The sequence below is a fragment of the Narcine bancroftii genome, chromosome 5, assembly GCF_036971445.1.
Source record: "Narcine bancroftii isolate sNarBan1 chromosome 5, sNarBan1.hap1, whole genome shotgun sequence".
Lineage (NCBI taxonomy): Eukaryota > Metazoa > Chordata > Chondrichthyes > Torpediniformes > Narcinidae > Narcine > Narcine bancroftii.
In genome coordinates, this window is record NC_091473.1 from 15,068,449 (window position 1) to 15,088,014 (window position 19,566).

General features: G+C 44.6%; 1 protein-coding gene across 4 annotated transcripts; it reads left to right on the forward strand.

The window, feature by feature from the left end:
- Positions 1 to 2,266: 2,266 nt before the first annotated feature.
- On the forward strand, positions 2,267 to 19,566 carry gmppb (GDP-mannose pyrophosphorylase B). 4 transcript variants are annotated; one of them, XM_069936866.1, is made up of 10 exons: positions 2,272 to 2,405; positions 3,694 to 3,867; positions 4,455 to 4,535; positions 6,862 to 6,910; positions 7,105 to 7,247; positions 8,989 to 9,147; positions 10,173 to 10,251; positions 12,138 to 12,265; positions 16,948 to 17,130; positions 18,478 to 19,566. In XM_069936866.1, exons 2-10 carry the CDS (start codon positions 3,700 to 3,702, stop codon positions 18,607 to 18,609), a joined length of 1,122 nt encoding a protein of 373 aa, XP_069792967.1. In that variant the 5' UTR covers positions 2,272 to 2,405; positions 3,694 to 3,699; the 3' UTR covers positions 18,610 to 19,566. The 4 variants fall into 4 exon arrangements, with proteins under 4 accessions (XP_069792970.1, XP_069792967.1, XP_069792969.1 ...); XM_069936868.1 differs by having other exon boundaries at positions 2,275 to 2,405; positions 3,694 to 3,828; XM_069936867.1 differs by having other exon boundaries at positions 2,278 to 2,384.

The window sequence follows — 19,566 nt, forward strand, 5'->3', positions numbered from 1 at the left end:
CCTTAGTTCCCATGAAAGATCTGAATCTATATTTGCTTCCTGGTACAATTTTCAGCTTCATGGTTTATGAATGTATTAGATATTTTGTTTTGTTCACATGCAGATCTAGTGAAGTGATGGCAATCTATTCTGGAATTTTGTTAATTTGTTTATTTTCCCTTAACACAAATGTTCCTTTACCATATATTTTTACCAATGAGATCACAGCCAACATACTTCAGTTGCAGAATAGCAAATTTCTTTTCACCTTGTTTATTTCCTGTCACCTCTTGAGCCTTCTGCTCAAGATGTCCATGAAATACACCTGCAACCCCCTCCACCCTGTTCCCACTAAGCCACTGATCACCTAGCTTCTCTCCCCAATTCAGGTGCAGAAAAGATTAGTAATGTTCTGAGATTGCAGGCTGGAAAGGGGAGTTGGGATATGTTGGGATTGTATTCTGTGAAATGGAGGAGGAGGAATGACTCTGATATTTATATAATCCTGAGGGGTATAGATAAGAAGGACTTGTGGAAATTGCAATGAGGAAGACACAGAACATGTGTAAAATAATCATCCTTTGTCACCAAATCCAAGGAACTGATTGTAGACTTTAAGAGGGGAAAACCAGAGGTGTACAATCTAGTGATCATTGGGGAATCCAATGAGCAAATTTAAATTCCTGGGATTCACTATCTCTGAGGACCCTTGCAGGACCAAACATCGTAACATCATTGTGAAGATAGCCCCACTAATTCCTCAGGAGTTTGCAGAGGTTCAGTATGACATCAAAAATCTTGGCAAATTTCAACAGTTGTGTAGTGGAAAATGTGCTGACCTGCTGCAATACCTCCAAGCAGAAATCCTTGCAAAAGGTAGCACACACAATCCAGTACACAGGCAAAACTCTCCTCACCATCGAGAACATCAATAATCAAGGATCCTCACCATCCAGGACGTACTCTGTTCTCACTGCTGCAATCAAGAGATATTGGTGCCACAGGACTCATACCTCCAGGTTCAGGAACAGTTGCTACCCTCCACTATCGGACTCCTAAATGCTCAGACTCATTTCAGATTTCTTTCTTTGCTCATTATTTATTACTGAAAATTTCTGTATTAGCATTTTTTTCATTTCTTGTTTATATTTCCCTTTTTAATAAAGATATCATTCTTCTTGATTACAGTTCAGTTACAGACAAGTAGAAATTCTGCTTGGCCCACAGGAGAAAGAATCTCCATACTACCCAACCTGGTTCAAATCAGACTCTTTCCCCTTATCTTTCTACCTTTCACCCACTTCTCCCATCACCCCTTCCCTACCTAGCTCTGTGTCCATCATTTCTCTTCTCACCTGCTTTTGCCCATCACTTGCCAGACCGTCCTCTTCATTGGGGCAACTCGACTGAGGAACACCACCTTGTATTCTGTATTGGCAATCTAACAAGACAGCATTAACATCAATCACTAAAATTTTCATTAACCTCTTCACATCTCTTTTCTATCAGATCCCCATCCCATTTCCTCCCTTCTATTATCAGAGCCACCTTCTGCCTGCTCCCCTATCATTTCTCATTTTTCTTCTTCTACCCTTGCATCTGTATCTCTCAGTTTTTCTTATACTTGTCAATCCTTTACATCCCATGGATACTGGATGACATGCTGAGTTTCTCCAATACTTTTGTAGATTACACTTAACCCCAACATTCTCAGGCCTTGTTTCACTATCAACACCCCTATGTACCTAATTGTTTATCAGTATAAAACCCACCTATCTCAGAAACAACAGGTCTAATTGCTGCAAACAATCAGTGGGGCCATCTAACATGTTTAATCTGCATCAGAACTGAAAGAGACAAGTAAATTGGTGTAAAGTTCCAGAGGGGGAAAAGGGTATCATCCTCTCAGGGCTGGCCCCACCCATTTCCCTTGCAACACCATCAACAACCTTAAGAATGGTTACAATCTGGGGTCACGTACAAACAGCATCTTGCTGTTTTTGCCTCTGGTTTCCAGCATCCGCAAGGTTTTGTTCTTCATTCACTTCCTCTGCACTGAGGCCTGGACCACGATCAACAGCCGTGTTCCTTCCACCGCCCCGTTGCTGTCCAGAGAGGCCACCGACCTCCTCCAAGACTCGTCTTCCCCTTCGTGCCGCCGCTTTGCTCCCACGTCATCAGCAGCAGCAGCTGTTGTTCTCTCATTGGTTAGTCCGTCCTTCCTTTTAATTGGTTAGCGACGGCGCATGCGGGCAGCTTAAAATCTATCACCCCTGATTTCCCATTCGCCGGACGATCCTCAGGTGAGTCGCTATTGGCTGTTGCTGTGTTACGGCGGCAGTGCCACGTCGCGTGTGCTTGGGAGGCCGGAGGCTTTTGGCTGCTCGTCGTGTTCGTGAGTTTTGGTGAGGCTTTCATCCTGTAGGGTGAGTGGCAGGGCTGGGTACGGAGGGCGAACGTGGCCATGGCGGTGTCCGCCCAAGGATGCCCTGGCACGGTCAGGGTGTCCTCCCCGGGCCGCCCTGGCACGGTCAGGGTGTCCTCCCCGGGCCGCCCTGGCACGGTCAGGGTGTCCTCCCCGGGCCGCCCTGGCACGGTCAGGGTGTCCTCCCCGGGCCGCCCTGGCACGGTCAGGGTGTCCTCCCCGGGCCGCCCTGGCACGGTCAGGGTGTCCTCCCCGGGCCGCCCTGGCACGGTCAGGGTGTCCTCCCCGGGCCGCCCTGGCACGGTCAGGGTGTCCTCCCCGGGCCGCCCTGGCACGGTCAGGGTGTCCTCCCCGGGCCGCCCTGGCACGGTCAGGGTGTCCTCCCCGGGCCGCCCTGGCACGGTCAGGGTGTCCTCCCCGGGCCGCCCTGGCACGGTCAGGGTGTCCTCCCCGGGCCGCCCTGGCACGGTCAGGGTGTCCTCCCCGGGCCGCCCTGGCACGGTCAGGGTGTCCTCCCCGGGCCGCCCTGGCACGGTCAGGGTGTCCTCCCCGGGCCGCCCTGGCACGGTCAGGGTGTCCTCCCCGGGCCGCCCTGGCACGGTCAGGGTGTCCTCCCCGGGCCGCCCTGGCACGGTCAGGGTGTCCTCCCCGGGCCGCCCTGGCACGGTCAGGGTGTCCTCCCCGGGCCGCCCTGGCACGGTCAGGGTGTCCTCCCCGGGCCGCCCTGGCACGGTCAGGGTGTCCTCCCCGGGCCGCCCTGGCACGGTCAGGGTGTCCTCCCCGGGCCGCCCTGGCACGGTCAGGGTGTCCTCCCCGGGCCGCCCTGGCACGGTCAGGGTGTCCTCCCCGGGCCGCCCTGGCACGGTCAGGGTGTCCTCCCCGGGCCGCCCTGGCACGGTCAGGGTGTCCTCCCCGGGCCGCCCTGGCACGGTCAGGGTGTCCTGTCTGGCCAGGGTGTTTGCCCCGGGCTGGCATGCTGTGGTGGATGGCATGGAGGGGGTTTAATGGCATTTGTTTTTCTTAAGAGAGTAATGTCAATGGAAGATGTGGTGGAAAGAATAGTTTCAGAGGAGAGCCGCTAATACAAGGGCACAGATGTATATTGGGTGATCAACAGCTTCGTGAGAAGGCATTGAGGCTATGAACACCCAGGCATATATTAATATGGATGTTCACGTACCCACTGTTGCTTGTGTATTGCCACATTTTAAAGTCCCGTTAACACAGCAATTTCACTGCCAAAATAATGAAATATTGTGAGAGGTCAGATGTATAATTTTGTTTTGCAGGTGAAGATGAAAGCTTTGATTTTAGTCGGAGGCTATGGAACGCGGTTACGGCCATTGACACTTAGCGTTCCAAAGCCGCTGGTGGACTTTTGCAACAAGCCTATTCTTCTGCATCAAGTGGAGGCTTTAGTAAAGGTACACTCAGCATCTCAGTGGCAGGATGGAGACCGGAATGTGAGAGAACAGTGCACAATACTGCCAAGGCATGAACTTAAGCATCCTACGGAAATGTTGGGAGAATATAATAGTGTTTTGTTGTCTATTGGATGATTGTTCTCCAGTCATTCTTTCATTATTATCTCATATTTCTTGCATAAACTCGCAAGCTTTTAGTATTGTACAAACGTTTTCCCTTATATAGATGCCATTATACTTCATTGTAATATAGCAGATGTACCAAAATGATTCAATATTGGGCATTTCCCTTTCAAATTTGTTACAACAAATGCTACAGGGACAGGTTTCATTGATTAAGAACTTTGAATTCAGCTTAAGTTGTCCCGACTTAAGATTAATACGTCTGCAGTTAATGTGATTTCAGTCTTGATTGAAACATACTTGCGTTATGTACGCTGGATCCAGTAAACATTCCTAACTCTGAAAAGCTTTGCTAATTGTACAGATTTTTTTTGAATGGTGCACTATGAATAACCCATGTTCTTATTTAATGTTACACCAGAAGAAATCTAGGCAATTACTGACATTTGTTGCAATAATGTGTGTTTTTCCTGAGTGTAACCATGCGGGTCTGTTTTGACAAGGCTGGTGTATCACATGTGATCCTTGCTGTCAGCTACATGTCTGAAATGCTGGAAAAGGAAATGAAGGAACAGGAACAGCGGGTAAGGCCACCAAATTGGGCAAGAATACTTCAATGACATTAACAGATCCTCTGGTTATGGAAGGCAGAGGGAGTGCTTGAATCATAATCCTCGAATTCTTATTAAGTGATACAGCCTGATTTTTATGAAGACAAAGTATATCTTATTTGCTTTCTGGTAAATTTATTTGGTTCCTCACCTTAACTCTAATATGTTGTTTTGTACAGAGAGGATAGGAAGTGTTTGAATACAGGAGACTGACCAAAAATCAAACTAAACCAAAACAATCAACAATAGAAATGCTTTTTCAACAAGTCAAAAAGCAGAAAAGTTTGTGTATTAAAAATGAACTCCATTAATAATTCATAAATTGCTTCCCACAAACTAGGCATGTAAAATCCTTGAAGGGCTGACAAATCAGTTGCATTTAGTCAGGTTCCGCTAACTGCATTGATATTTACTGGCCAATCGATGTGTAATGCGGTTAAACTAAGCAGTACTGGCTGGAATTAATCTCTGTTTCTCCAGTTTCTGTTCGCGCCCCTATCTAAGTCTCTCTCTTCCCCTACCACTCTGTCTCCCTTCCTCCAGCTTCCCCTTCCCTTCCTTTTATCAGAGAGCTGCCCTTCTTAGCCCTTTCCACTCCCCCATCACTTCTTAGCCTCTTTCTCGACTACCCGCCCATCCGAATCTTATCCACTTACCTATGCTTCTTCCTCCTCTCCCCCTCCATTTAAAAAAAAAATTCAGACAATTACCTGTTTTTTTTTCCACATTTCTGATAAAGGGCACAAGCCCAAAATATTGATTTCCATTTACATCCTGTGGATGCTGCGTGTCCTGGTGAGATTCTCCAGTACTTTTGTGCATTCTTGCAACAGTTCCACACTCTCAGTATTGCACAGGAAGTGTCTGCACAGTGGGTTCAAGTTGCTGGAGGAGAGCTCACCACCTTCTACCTCGAACTGGCACAAATCTGTAAGTTGAGTCAGCATCAGATCAGCCCAGATGGTTAAATCTCCATCCATCATCCCTCTCTAGGATGAAGGGGCACCTAAATGAAAAGCCCCCTAACAAACTACCACAGGATGATTCTTTGTCTTTACATGAGCATAGAACACTACAGTACAGAAACAGGTCCTTCATTCCTTCTAGTCTGTGCTGATCTATTACTGCCCAGTGCCGCTGAACTGCATCCAGACCATATCCCTCCCATCCATGTACCTCTTGAAATTTTTCTTAAATGTAAAAATTGAGTCTGTTATCACCTATTCACCTGACAGATTGCTCCACACTCTCACCTCTCTCTGCCTGGAAAAAGTTCCTCCAACTATTTCCTTTAAACTTTTCCCCATTCATCTTTAACCCATGTCCTCCAGTTTTTATCTCATCTAACTTCAGTGGGGGGGAAAAAAACATGCTTGCATTTACTCTATCAATATCCATCATAATTTTGAATACCTCTATTAACTCTCCCCTCATTCTTCTGCGCTCCAGGGAATAAAGTCCTAACCATTTAACCTTGTAATTAAGTTCTTCAGGTCCTGGCAACATCCTTGTATATCTCCTCTGCACACTTTCTATCTTATTGATATCTTTCCTGCAGTTAGGTGACCAAAACTGCACACATTACTTCAAATTTGGCCTCCCCAATGTCTTATACAACTTTAAAATCTCAACTCCTGTACTCAATACTTTGATTTATGAAGACCAAAATGCTAAAAGATCTCTTTGCAACACTATCCACCTGTGACGCCACTTTCAGGAAATTATGTATCTGTATGCCCAGATGAATCTGTTCTACTGCACTCCTCAATGCCCTACTGTTTACAGTGTATGTCCTTCCAAAGTGCAACACCTCAAAATTGTCTGCATTAAATTTAATCTGTCATTTTGCAGCCCATTTCTCCAGCTGGTCCAGATCTCTCTGTAAACTTTGAAAGCCTTCCTCACTATCCATGACACTTGAAATCATTGAGTCATTTTGCAAACTTGCTGATCCATTTACATCATCATCCATATCATTGATACAGATGACAAACAACAGTGCACAGATCCTTGAGACACACCACTAGTCACAGACAGCGAAGTAATCATTCACCACCACTCTCTAGCTTCCCCCTAAAGCCAATGTCTAATCCAACTTACTACCTCAGTATGAACACCAAATAACTAAACCTTCCTGACTAATTTCCTATGTGAGGCCTTGTTAAAGGCCTTACTAAAGTCTATGTAGATAATATCCATGGCCTTTCCTACATCAAATTTCCTGGTAATTTGCTCAAAAAAAACTATAAGATTGGTTAAACAAAGGTAGAATGACTGTGAATTTCATTGCTTCCTTCAGCTGGGTATTCGTATTTCACTATCTCATGAAAAGGAACCCTTGGGAACAGGTAAGAGATTTCTTTACATGTCAGTGACTGCATCTCAATATCCTTTTTTGTCCATTGGCACTGTAATCCTGGAAAAAAAAGAGGCATTTTAGTGTAATTGTATCAGATCAAATAATTAACATTTTCTCTCCTAGCATTAATTCACATTTTTGTTCCTTTTTCCCTTTTCCACTCTTGCGTTTTTGTGTTTGCAGCTGGCCCCCTTGCTTTAGCTCGTGAGCTGTTTGCCAATAGCTCGGAACCTTTCTTTGTCCTCAATAGTGATGTCATCTGCGAGTTTCCCTTCCAGGAGATGGTCCGCTTTCACAAACATCACGGGAAGGAAGGAACTATAGTGGTGGGTACCATGCCTGTTCATCTGTGGCTAGTAAGTGGCAAATCAAATTAGCTCCGTAGCAGGGGAATGACCCAAAGTGAGAGTCAAGCCAGTTACCCTTCATGTTCAGTGGTAGTACTATCTCAGAGTTACCCACTATCAATATGCTGGGAACACCACTGAATAGAAAACACAACTGGACCAGCCACACAAACACACTAAGAAATGATTAGAGGAAGGGTATGCTGAAGAGAAGGTCTCGATCTCTGCAACAGAACTCCAAAACCTGTGACTCCCAACAGGAAGTAGGTTAAGGGAAGCACGTGCATGGGAGCACCAGTTCCCTGCAAAATTACACACAGTTGGAGATGTATCCCTGGGTCTAAATCCTGGAACCCCCCCCAACCCAATAGCACTGAGGGAGAACCTTCATCAGGAGCACTGCAGTGGTTCAAGAGGTGGTCTATCTTCACCATGCGCAGTGTAGTTGGGGATGGGGAATAAAAGTTAGATTTGCCAATGATGCTACGATCTCAAAGAAAATGAATAAAAATAAAGATTTTGTTTTGTGGAGAAGTGATTGCTGTAATAGACATGGAGGAATGCACTTCCACTATATTGTCTGGTGTATTAGAGCTATTGGAGCAGGTTACACCCTCTGCTACAGTGTGTGTTCCTAAGGCAAAAGTATAGGTATTGGCCCCAAACAATGAAACACTGGGATCTATTGGCCCTTGGTCCCCATACACCGTGAAATTCTGGAATCACCCAGCCCCAATGCCTGTTCTGAGTGAGTACTGAGATCTCCCTGCTCCAATCCCTGTATCAAGTGTGATCCTAGGATCTTCTAATCCCTGTACTGTGAGGCAATGAGATCTCCCTGTCCACAGATCCTGAACTGAGTGAGACCCTCTCTTCTCCCTGGCTCAGTCCCAGTACTGAGTGAGATGCAGGAATCTTCCCGTCCCAGTCCCTGTACTAAGTGAGGTCTGAGATCTCTCTGTCCCTGCCTCTGTGCTGAGGGTGACCCTAGGATCTCCCTGCCCCGGTCCCCAGACTGAGTGTGATGCTGGGATCTCATGGTCGTCGGACTGAGTGTGACATTGGGATCTCCCTATCCGCAATCCTCAGACTGAATGTGATGCTGGGATCTCCCTGCCTGCAGTCCCCGGACTGAGTGTGACGTTGGGACATCCCTGCCCATAGTCCCTGGACTGAGTGTGATGTTGAGACCTCCCTCCTCACAGTCCCTGGACTGAATGTGATGCTGGGATCTCCCTGCCCGCAGTCCCCGGACTGAATGTGACGCTGGGATCTCCCTGCCTGCAGTCCTCGGACTGAATGTGATGCTGGGATCTCCCTGCCCGCAGTCCCCGGATTGAATGTGACACTGGGATCTCCCTGCCCGCAGTCCCCGGACTGAATATGACGCTGGGATCTCCCTACCCATAGTCCCCAGACAGAATGTGACACTGGAATATTCCTGCTCGCAGTCCCCGGATTAAATGTGACGCTGGGATATTTTGGTCCCCAGACTGAGTGAAACACTGGGATCTCCCTGTCTTTAGTCCCAGGACTGATTGAGACTCTGGGATATTCCTTGCCTGTTGCCCCAGGACTAAGTGAAGCAGTGTGAGCTTCCACCTTGCAGTTGCAACAATTGTGCTGATGGAGACTGAGAGACAACTTGTTTTTACTCTATGCCTTTCAATGACTTTGCTACTTGTCCCTTTCCTCTTTAATCTACCTCTCCTTTTGACAGGTTACGAAAGTGGAGGAACCTTCAAAATATGGGGTGGTCATATATGAAGCAGAGATTGGGCGGATACACCGATTTGTGGAGAAGCCTCAGGTGTTTGTGTCAAACAAGATCAATGCAGGAATGTACATCTTCAGTCCCACAGTTTTGAACAGGATACAGGTACGATTGTCTTTAAAAGTAGAAAGATCTCACATTGAAAGAGCAGTAGAACCCACCAAGCTTTGTATTAAAGTCATTGCTGTACTCCATTTCTTTGTATGTTAAAATGACTTTTGGTCTCCTTACCAGACATCTGGCATATTCTGGTCATTAAATCGTATCAAAATATCTATTGTCATAATGGAAGGTGGAGTAAGGCTTCCACTGTTCTGTCCTATCAAGGCTAGTGGGGATATAGTTAAGATTACATCATTCATCATATACTCCCAGCTGTGAACTTAATCAAAACATTTAACCCACCAGCCCATTTCTGCATGGTTTATTGATGCACCATGATGAGATTTCAGTTTGCAAGAAGCTTTTATAATAGATCTCCAGTCTCAAAGTTGTCCCAGTGAGAAGAAAAATGTCAGAATAATACCCTCCACCACTATCCCCTTCTGTGACTAAACCAATTTTAAATCCACTCTACTAACTCACCATTTATCCCATGTGACTTAGTCTCTGGATCAGCCTTGCCGAAAGTTTTACTAAAGCCCATGTTTGCTACGTCCGCTGCCTTACCCTCATCCAATGCACCTCTAATAACTTGAATAAATTAGTCACGCTGGACTTTATCGCACACAAACTCCTGATGGTCAGGGAATAAGTTCACGAAAATTCCTGCATATCCAGTTTTGAGAGAAGGAAAAACAATACAACTCGGAAAGAATGGATGGATCAAGGTAGAATTACCTGTGAGGTGGGATTTGCTGTTTTGAGCATGTGTATGTAAAGTGGTACAACAAACAGAACACTGGAAGAACTCAGTGGAGGCAAAAGTATAAATTGACACACTGGATTAAGAACCTTCATCAGGTCTGAGAGGCTCAAGCCCAAAATTTTTGTTCTGTATCTTTATCTTTGCTATATAAAGTACACTGTTCGACCTGCTGAGTTTCTCCAGTGTTGGTGTTAGCTTTTAGCTGCATTAGTGTGAGCGATATTGGTGGTGTTGACTCTGCTTGTTGTTTGTCTGTCCGCAGCTCAGGCCGACTTCAATTGAGAAGGAGATTTTTCCAGTCATGGCACAGGAGGGACAACTGTATGCCATGGAGCTGCAAGGTAAGGAGTGTGGCCTCCAGATTGTATGTGTTCTATAAATTATTATCTGTCATTATTCCAAAATATTTGATTCCATCTATTTTGCTTAATCGAAGAACTAAAATCTTGAGAAAAAAAAAGCTCTTTTTCATGGTCCGTCTTGGGTGGGCCATTATTTTGCTAATTCATATCCTGCTCACAGTATTGTCTCCTATTCCTGGTAACTCACAAGTCTTACCAGGACTGGTAGTGGTCGTTGATCACTGCCTCTGCTGGGTCTGAGGGTCCAGTGAGCCCTTTCAATATGCAGTTTTTCTCTGAATTTGTCTTCCAGCACTTGTGGGATCCATGTTTTGAAGAAGTTCTTCAGATCTCTTCCCTCGATTCCTTCTTTCAGTCCAATAATTTGGACATTATTTCCTCTGCTAAAATTCTCACTGTGGTTGATTTTATCCAGCAGACCTTGTCAGTCCAAATCCCATTGGTTCACATTTTATTCCAAAGCTTTTAGCTTATTTTGTGTTTTACCAAGTCTATTTCTGCTTGCTTTATTCTTGCAATTAAGTCTTCAACAATTTCCTTAATTTCAGTCATCCTTTCAGTTCACAACACCATCAAATTGGTTACTCAAGTTTTCCATTTTCTCCAGGATAATATTTAGTTCTTGTCCGATTTCCCCAGCTCTGTCGGGGTCCACCAGTCCTGAGGCCACTTTTGTGCTGCTCCCTTTCAGGCTTTTTGCTCGATGTACCTGGCTGTTCTTGACTGCCTTAGTTTATTAGTAATTGTTTTGTCTATTTTTTAGTGAAAGATGCTTAATTTTAAAATTTTACCCGTCTTTTTGATACTCCACGGGGAGCTCGATCAAAACGCGTCTGTCTAAATCCTTCGCATGGCCCCATCTGGCAGATATCTTTGACAAACTCAATTTATTGAACAAGATCTTGCATGGTAAACCCAACCTCACTGATAGTAAGGAAGCTATTGTTTCTTTCTTTTGAAAAGCTCAGTTTATTGGAGCTAGATCAGAGGCACTGAAGAATAATTACTTTACTGTATATGTGAAACACCTAAAGCAAATACATACAGATCTGCAGAAAGGATTTAGTGGCTTGTTAAACCTCCATATCCTGTATTGGATATTAGATCAATTTGTGGAACAACCCACTGATGTTGACACAAATTCAAAAGAGGTTGATTCATCTTCAGAGTAATATTATTGAATGCTATAAGTTCAATCAATTTAAAAATGATTTCTAGGTGAAAAGTGATCTGCTGAATAGATTTCCAAAAACTATGGGAAAAGGCCAAAATAAATGAATGTGAATTCAGCGAAGTAGTTTCCCTGAAAAAATCCAGGAACAGACCGATAGCATGACAAGAGGTGACCTTCAACTATCACTATTCAATTTGAAGCCTGATATCAAAAAACTTACGCAGGAACATCAAGCTCAAAATTTCACTGAAATTTTAATTTTATAGGAATTACTTTTGAAAGTTCTTTTCATTTAAGTTTTCATATCCCTGAGTTTATACTCAGGGTTCCTTAGTGACTGTGTACCATCCATTGCACTCCAAAAATCTTTTACATTTTTTGTAAATAAGTATGTTCATAGTTTTTTTTTCTCCTACATGCTCAATAAGAATGATTTCCTATATTTCTTCATGTTCTGGAATCACAAGCCACAATTGTTATGCTCAGAGTAAAAGCCTTGTTTTCTTTTCTCCTCGTGTAACATGCATATTTTTTGTTTTTTAAGTAGTTGGTAGGAGAGAAGTATAGAAGAAATCAAAACTTGACTGCTTCATAGGGAAGGGGGCCTATAGCCAAAAAAAAAGTTAAGAAAGGCTTCATCATTAATATCATTAAATCTCTGACCTTGGCAACATTGTTTTCTCATGTGTAGGATTCTGGATGGACATCGGGCAGCCCAAAGACTTCCTGACAGGGATGTGCATGTATTTGCATTCCCTCCGACATAAAGCACCAGACAGACTGCACCAAGGCCCTGGTATCGTGGGAAATGTGCTGGTGGTAGGTCACACATATATTTTCAGCTTTCTTTGTTGAGATATTTCCTTGGGTACTGCTGTTGAGGAAACTTGTGACTTGCACATCGCTGATGAATAAATGTGCTCCCTGCCCAGTTTTCAGAGCAGTGGTCAGTGGTCTTGGCTTTTTGCTATGGCATACCTGCTGTGCATTGACTTGGGTCGGGCTGCCATCAGCCAGAATGTTGGACCTTGTGCAATGCTCCAGAGCTCAAGCCTCTTCAGTGTAAATGTTGACTACTAGATCCTGTCAAAAGCCATTGCCAATTGAGTCAAGTGTATCCTGGGACAGGATATCCACCCAGACCTAACTTGCATGGTTCCATGCAAGAAAATCTTTTAACAGTCTTGCACTGCTCTGAGATATGCTCAGGACAGGGAGGTGATACCTGCCCAATCAGCTTAGACCAGAGCAGGCTTTCGACCGGGTATCACACATGTATATGATGGACCTGCTGTCCAAAATGTACTTTGGGAAGGGAATCTGACTTGGATTAAACTATTCTACATGTCCAAATCAATGGAAGCTGATCGCTTCCCCATCAAGTCTGTAATCAGGCAGGGTTGCCTGTTCCCTTCAGTCTTATTTGTATGCTGCGTAGAGTCCATTACTGAATCTATCAGGAGGGCATAAGAGGAGTGACGTTGCTAGGCAGTGGAGGCACTTAGATCAAAGTCTCCCTGTACATGGACGATGTTGCCTTCTGTTCAGACACACGATCAGATTGCAGACAGATTAGCATCTGCAGCCAATTTGAGTCTGCTCCAGAAAAATGAAATAATGTTCTTTGGTAACTGGTTAGGCCGATCCACCGTCCCCTTCGCAGTCCGATCTGACTACCTGAAGGTTTTGGGGATCTGGTTTGGAGGGGCTGAGGTGTGCAACAAATATTGGTCAGAGCAGATTGCGTAGGTCCATCTGAAATTGGGTCTGTGGGCGCAGACCACCCTCCCAATAATAGGGAAGAACCTGGTCATCGGGTTTGAGGTTCTCTCGTTTATGTGGCTCCAGTGTGACCCATTCCCCTGCTCCTCTACCCTGGCAGTCATCAGAGCAGTCTTCTGATTCATATGGGGATTGCAAATGGAAAGGGTCTGAAGGGTCATCATGTACAAGTTGCTAGACAATAGGGGCAAGGGCATACCCAGATTAGCTAAGAGTATGTAGAAAATGATGCAAGGGTCCTTGTCACGGTTCACCCCGGCAGCAACTGTTCCTGTGGATGCAGTCAGATATCCAGAACTGTGGAAGGCCATCAACTTAGTGAAAGATACACTTTGGTCTGCCTGAAACTTGTTGGCCTTTCAGCACACGGAATTGTCGGTGTGGGAATGCTGCTGGCTTGGATATTCCAGGATGCAGGACTATGTGCTGAGGGATGCACTGAGACTTGGATTGGAGAGGGCACTATGGGAAGGACCACAGTCTCGAGTCCTTCCATTCCCAGGCCTTGAGGGGCTGCCTGAAGGGAACCCCTTCAAACAACAAAGAGGGGAGTAATGACAAAGGTCACAGTGGTGGCAATGGTGTAAATAGAAAATTAATTTAACAATGTACAGTGATGGAATGGATATGAAATGAAGGGTGCAAAGAGGCTTTGAAAAGTTTTTTAAAATAAATTATTGTGAATAAAGTCTGGTTTATTTACAATAATTTTTAAATTTTTTTTAACCAGCTTCTCTCATCCCTAGCTTGGCCTTGGACCTCCCAACCCAACCTGCATAAGAGCATTTGGGGTGGCACACTTAGCACACCAGCAATCTGGGTTCATAGCTGAGCTGATGTTGCTGCTGTCTGTAAGGAGTTTGGATGTTCTCCTAATGACTGCATTGGTTTCATCCAGGTGTTCTAGTTTCTTTCCATGTTCCAAAAACTTACAGGGGTTAGTGGGTAAATTATCACGTGGATCTATTTGGGCAGTGTGGACTTATGGGCCAGAAGGGCCCATTTCCATGCTGTATCTCAAAATTTTTTTTAAAAAGCACTCCTCTGAGAGGGAAATGTGGAGGCGATGGGAGATCCCTGCTGTATTAATGCTGGTTTGAGAAGCCACACTGGAACAGCAGCCACTGTTCTGATCTAGTAATTAGACTTGTGGGAACAGCATCTGTTCCAGCAGTTTGCAAATTCCAGGCTGCTAAGAGCTCCAAGGATTTACTTACTGTGATGAGGGGCTTCCTTTATGAGCAGGTGACCTATTGTGATTTATCAGAAAACCCAATGTTGTTTATATCTTGTGTAACTTCACATTGCAGTTTGATTCAGCTTAAGTAACATTTCCTGTCCAACTGTTAGACACCCAGCACGGCAACAGGCCCTTCGGTCCATGAGCCTGGCCGCCTAAATACACTGATTAATCTACATCCCTGTACACCTTTTGAAGGGTGGGAAACCACACAGATGCAGGGAGTATATACAAACTCTGCAGACAGTGGTGGATTCAAACCTGGATTGCTGGCACTGTAACATTGCACTAACCATGCTAGTGGTGTCTTACTGATTTTATCATTTTCTATATGTTTTGCATGGCTTTAAGATGAGCGTTTTTTTTTTGTTGCATGGTAGTTTTGCAGGTCTTGGTGAATTATCCCTTCACCCAGTAGGTGGCGGTGTCTGACCAGTATTCCCAGTGCAATGCCCTGAAACTGTAGCCTCACCCAAGGGTGGATGCCCACAGGAATGGGGCTGGAGCAGATCAAGCAACTGGTTTTTCTCCCTTCATGAAATCAATGAGCCTCTTTTTGGGATGAATGAAGGCTCACACAATAGAGAACCAAACACTTCAGCCCAACATGTCCATGCTGACCAGCAAGAGCCCACATATTCCAATCCTATTTACCATCTCTTCAACCAGAGTCTAATTGTACCTCGGCTATTCAAGTGCTTATCTAGAGACCGATGTCGGAGTTTATTGTCAAATCTATGGTTCAATGTACAGATGCACAGGAATGTTTATTTGCTGCAAAGGGAGTACACCAACATCAAAAATAAAAACTTATCTTGCCACAAATGCCAAGGCAGAAAAAGAGATGATAAATATTCAAAGGATATTATGAATATTCGGTTGCAGTTCATGCAAGAAAAGAAAACAACCGGTCTTTTAGTGGTGGTTTGGAGTAGTTTATGGTTACAGTAGTACGGGGAGGTTCAAGAGCCTGATAGCTTTTGGATAAAACTGTTCTTGAACCTAGAGGTGCTGCACCTTCAGCCCATAGGTGGCAGCAGAAGAGGTTGTGACCAGGATGATGCGTGTCCTTAATGTTTTACATTGAATTTTACCAATGTAACACAGTAGAAGGCCCTTCTGGACCAAGATCAGCCCGGGTGTGGCAATTGAGGAAGGAGTAATTACACCCCAATAATCTACCAACCCTGTATGTTTTTGGAGGTTGGGAGGAAATTGGAACACCTCGGGGGAAAAATATACAGGTCATGGAGAGAATGTACAAACTTCTTACAGACAGTGGGGGATTCAACTGGATTAGCTAGCTTCCTGAGGCAGAGCCTTAGGTGGATGTTTCCAATGGAATGGAGATAACCGCCGCTCATGGACATCTGACTCCATCTATATCCCTCAAACTGTTGCACACTTCTGTCAAGATACCCCTCAGCCTCCTTTTCTCCAAGGAAAACAACTCCACTTTTCCACTCACTCCCCATAACTGAAGTGTTCGATCCCAAGCAGGGTCTCTCCTGTGCAATCTGGTCTCCTGCGAGCTGCAGCTTCTGCCTTGGTGTTATGATGTGAGTGTGTTACGACTCGACTGGCCGATAACTGTAGTAGTGGGACGGCTGCTGTGTGGTGTCATGACCAGAGGAAAGAGGCTTCTGAAAATTGTGCAAAGAAACTTGCTGTTGGGGAACCATTTCCAACACCAAGCACTCCCCAAGCCTGCATTATACAATCAGGTGCAGAGTAAAGTCTGTTGTCCTGCCCCAGCAATGTCCCAGGGTGATCTCTGGGTGACCCCTGTCATATTTTCCCACATCCTTATCTTTGAAGGGGAGTGAGAGATATTTACCAGGTGTAAGCAGCAGATTTTTAGTTTGATATAGATATATCATGTTTGGCAAAGTCATGTGGGCTGGAGGGCCTGTTCCTGTGCTCTTTTATGTATGTAGTCCCACTCAGGCCTGTCTGAGTGACATGGCTGCTTGGAGCTGATTGACAACTTTAGGATGGAATGCAGTAGGGTTGGGACTGGTATGACATTTCACACAGGATCCTTAAGTGAAGACAAAAGTCCCTAGCATCCAGTTTGAGCTCAAAGAATCAGAGCCTGACCTCTGTTTGATCCAGTCCCATCTCTGTGGTTCATGCTTCATGTTAAGAATATTACAGGCTATTCATCCCATAATGTGCCAACCTCTGAAAACCTGGTCCATAAGAATTATTTTTTCCCTACCTCACACGTAACTTTTTATATTTTTTATATATCTACTTGCCCATCCAAGTCTGTTGAGTGTCTCTATTGTGTTAGCCTCCACTACTCCTCCCAGCCCTCCAGAAATGCATTCCAGTCACCTACCACTCTGAGTAAAAAAAAAACTTACCTCTGATATTTCCCCTAATTTTCCTCCACTCACCTGAAACTGATGTCCTTTGTTGTAGTATTAGACTTTGCCTATCGCAGATTCTGCCTCAGACAGATGTTCTCTCCTAGGACCCAAGTGCTCAAATTGGAGAGAAATGCTCCATTGGTCCAAATGTGACAATTGGCCCGGGAGTGGTAATTGAGGATGGAGTGAGGATCAAGCGCTGCACAGTACTGAAGGGCTCACGGATTCGCTCTCATTCCTGGCTGGAGTCCTGCATCATTGGCTGGAGCTCCGATGTGGGTCAGTGGGTGAGTGAGGGGATTGGGGAGGGGGAGTGTGACTGTATTGCCGATGTGAATAGATCTCAAGGATATCATCTCTGGCCCATTGTTTTGTCCCAGTAAACATCTTGTCACAGAGTCATAACAGCATGGAAACAGCCCCTTTGGGCCAATCTGTGTATATTGGCCAAAATGTCCTACCCACATTAGTCCCACTTGCCTGTGTTTGGTTCATATCGCTCAATACCCATTCTATCCATATATTCTGTCAAATATTTATTATTGCAAGATATACATACATTGCAATAGTAGCTGCTTCAACCCCCTCCTCTGACACCCCATTCCATATACCTACCACCCTATGTGTATAAAAAAAGTTACCCCTCAGGTTTTGTTAAATCTCTCTTCCTTCACCTTCAACCTATGTCCTCTGGTTACTGATTTCCCTACTCCAGGAAAGTCTGTGTATCTATTCCTCTCATGACTTTGTACACCTTTGTAGGATCTGCCCCTCATTCTCCTGCATTTGAAGGAATAAAGCCCAAGCTTTTTCAAACTCTCCCTATAGCTCTGGCCTGAGTCCTGGCAACATTCTTGATGATCTCTGCACCCTTTCCAGCTTGACAACATCTTTCCTATTGCATGGTAACCCTCTAAATGTGCCCTCACCAACATCTTGTACATCTGCAACATGTCCTTCCAACCTCTATACTAAATACTCTGACTGATGAACACCAACGTGCCAAAATCCTTGTCAGTATGGTGGTTTGCTGAATATTGCCCATGGGCATGTGCTGATCAGATTAAGAATGGGAGATGGTGAACTCAGTTTACTCAACTCCCCCATATTCATCTGAGACTGTTTGATTCCTGAGGTCTGTTCAACAGGGGAGAGTCAATGTTGGGTCCATCTTTAGGTGTAGAAATGGCAAAAAGGAGCAGAAGCTTCCCTTTCTCAGTGATGAAACACTCTCCGCAAGGATACCTCAAATGTCCTTTTACATTACTGGAGAATCTGGAAGGACCCCTTCCAGGAAATAGCTGTACTGGTTGCCTGTGCTGGAAAAACTGTTGGCAACAGCCCATAGACAAGGTCCAAGTTTAACAGGAATTTTCAGTGGTTTGGAACATTTGTTAGATTGAGAAGTTGGAGTGGGCAATAATGGCAGAGACATTGGCCATCTAGAGATGATATATTTAAATATCAAATGAGAAAGTTTTGTGACTGCACCATGAGCTCTTAGCCTGTCCACTGGGAGGCCTTGATTTCTTTCTGATATTGATATCAATGTTGCTGTTCCCAGTAACACAGTCGTGAGGTATGAGAGGGCCCCTGTCATTGTTTGGGCTGATTGATGTGTGTTTGCTTTCCAGGTGCGAATGGAGAATGTGGCAGTTTTGGGAGAGGATGTAATCGTGAAGGATGAACTTTACTTGAATGGAGCCAATGTTCTACCTCACAAGTCCATAGCTGACTCTGTGCCTGAGCCCAAGATCATCATGTAGGCCGTAGCTGTTGCCTGTGCCCAAGTTGAAAGTCTCTGCCACTTGCCAATGGATGGAAGGGAGCAACTAATCAAGTAATAAATAAGGGTCTGGGTACTTTGTTAATTCCCCTTCCTGTGCCTGAATTCAGACTGTGACAAATCACTAAAGACGCTGTTGTTTGAACTGCGTCATCGTATATGTGAGTATGAGGGAGGAGCTCATCTTAAATTGGTTGCTATTTGATTTTGCCTAAAGTACTCACAGCTTGTAATTATTTAAGGTGGCTCTGTAAACAGAGCAAGTCTTGTACAACATTGGATCCAGTAAATATTATCCTGGTTGGAGGGTGGCTTTTTAAATATTTGGGAAATTTTGCCTGAAAGGCAAAACACTGTGTTTACTGTAGAATCGTTCTCACTTGCAGTATCCCTCTACCTAACATAAAACAGGGCCTATAGACAGTGGGATTTCCAGCCTCCCACTTAATGAAGTGGCATGTTCTTTAAAGCGATTGGAACCTTTTGCGTTTTACGGAATTAAGAGCCAATTATCAAGTTGCTTTTACTAAACAGACACTGGTCTGAATCCTCAACATTAAGCATCTTATCTGCTGTTCTTTATGGTTATAAAGGTTAAAAAGAATGTGGGTTCTGACATGATTGCACTGGCTGGGTAATGTGAGATTGTTGCTTCTTTACTCTGTTCCCTGGAGTGCCACCTTTTTTTCCTATGTGCACGTGCCAGTGCAGGGTGGAAGGTCTAGAAATAGAACCAGTTGCCTCCTGCTGGAACAAAGACCAATAATAATGGTGAGAGTTCCAAATTAATTCCTTCTGGGTTTCTTGTGTCATTTTTTAAATTGTTATTGATTTGTACAGTTTCTACATAATATCCTTTGTTTGACTTTGGAAAATTATTATCATCAGAAGGTGTAATGTTCTTTGATTAGTTGGAGAATAAAGTGCCTGTAAATGA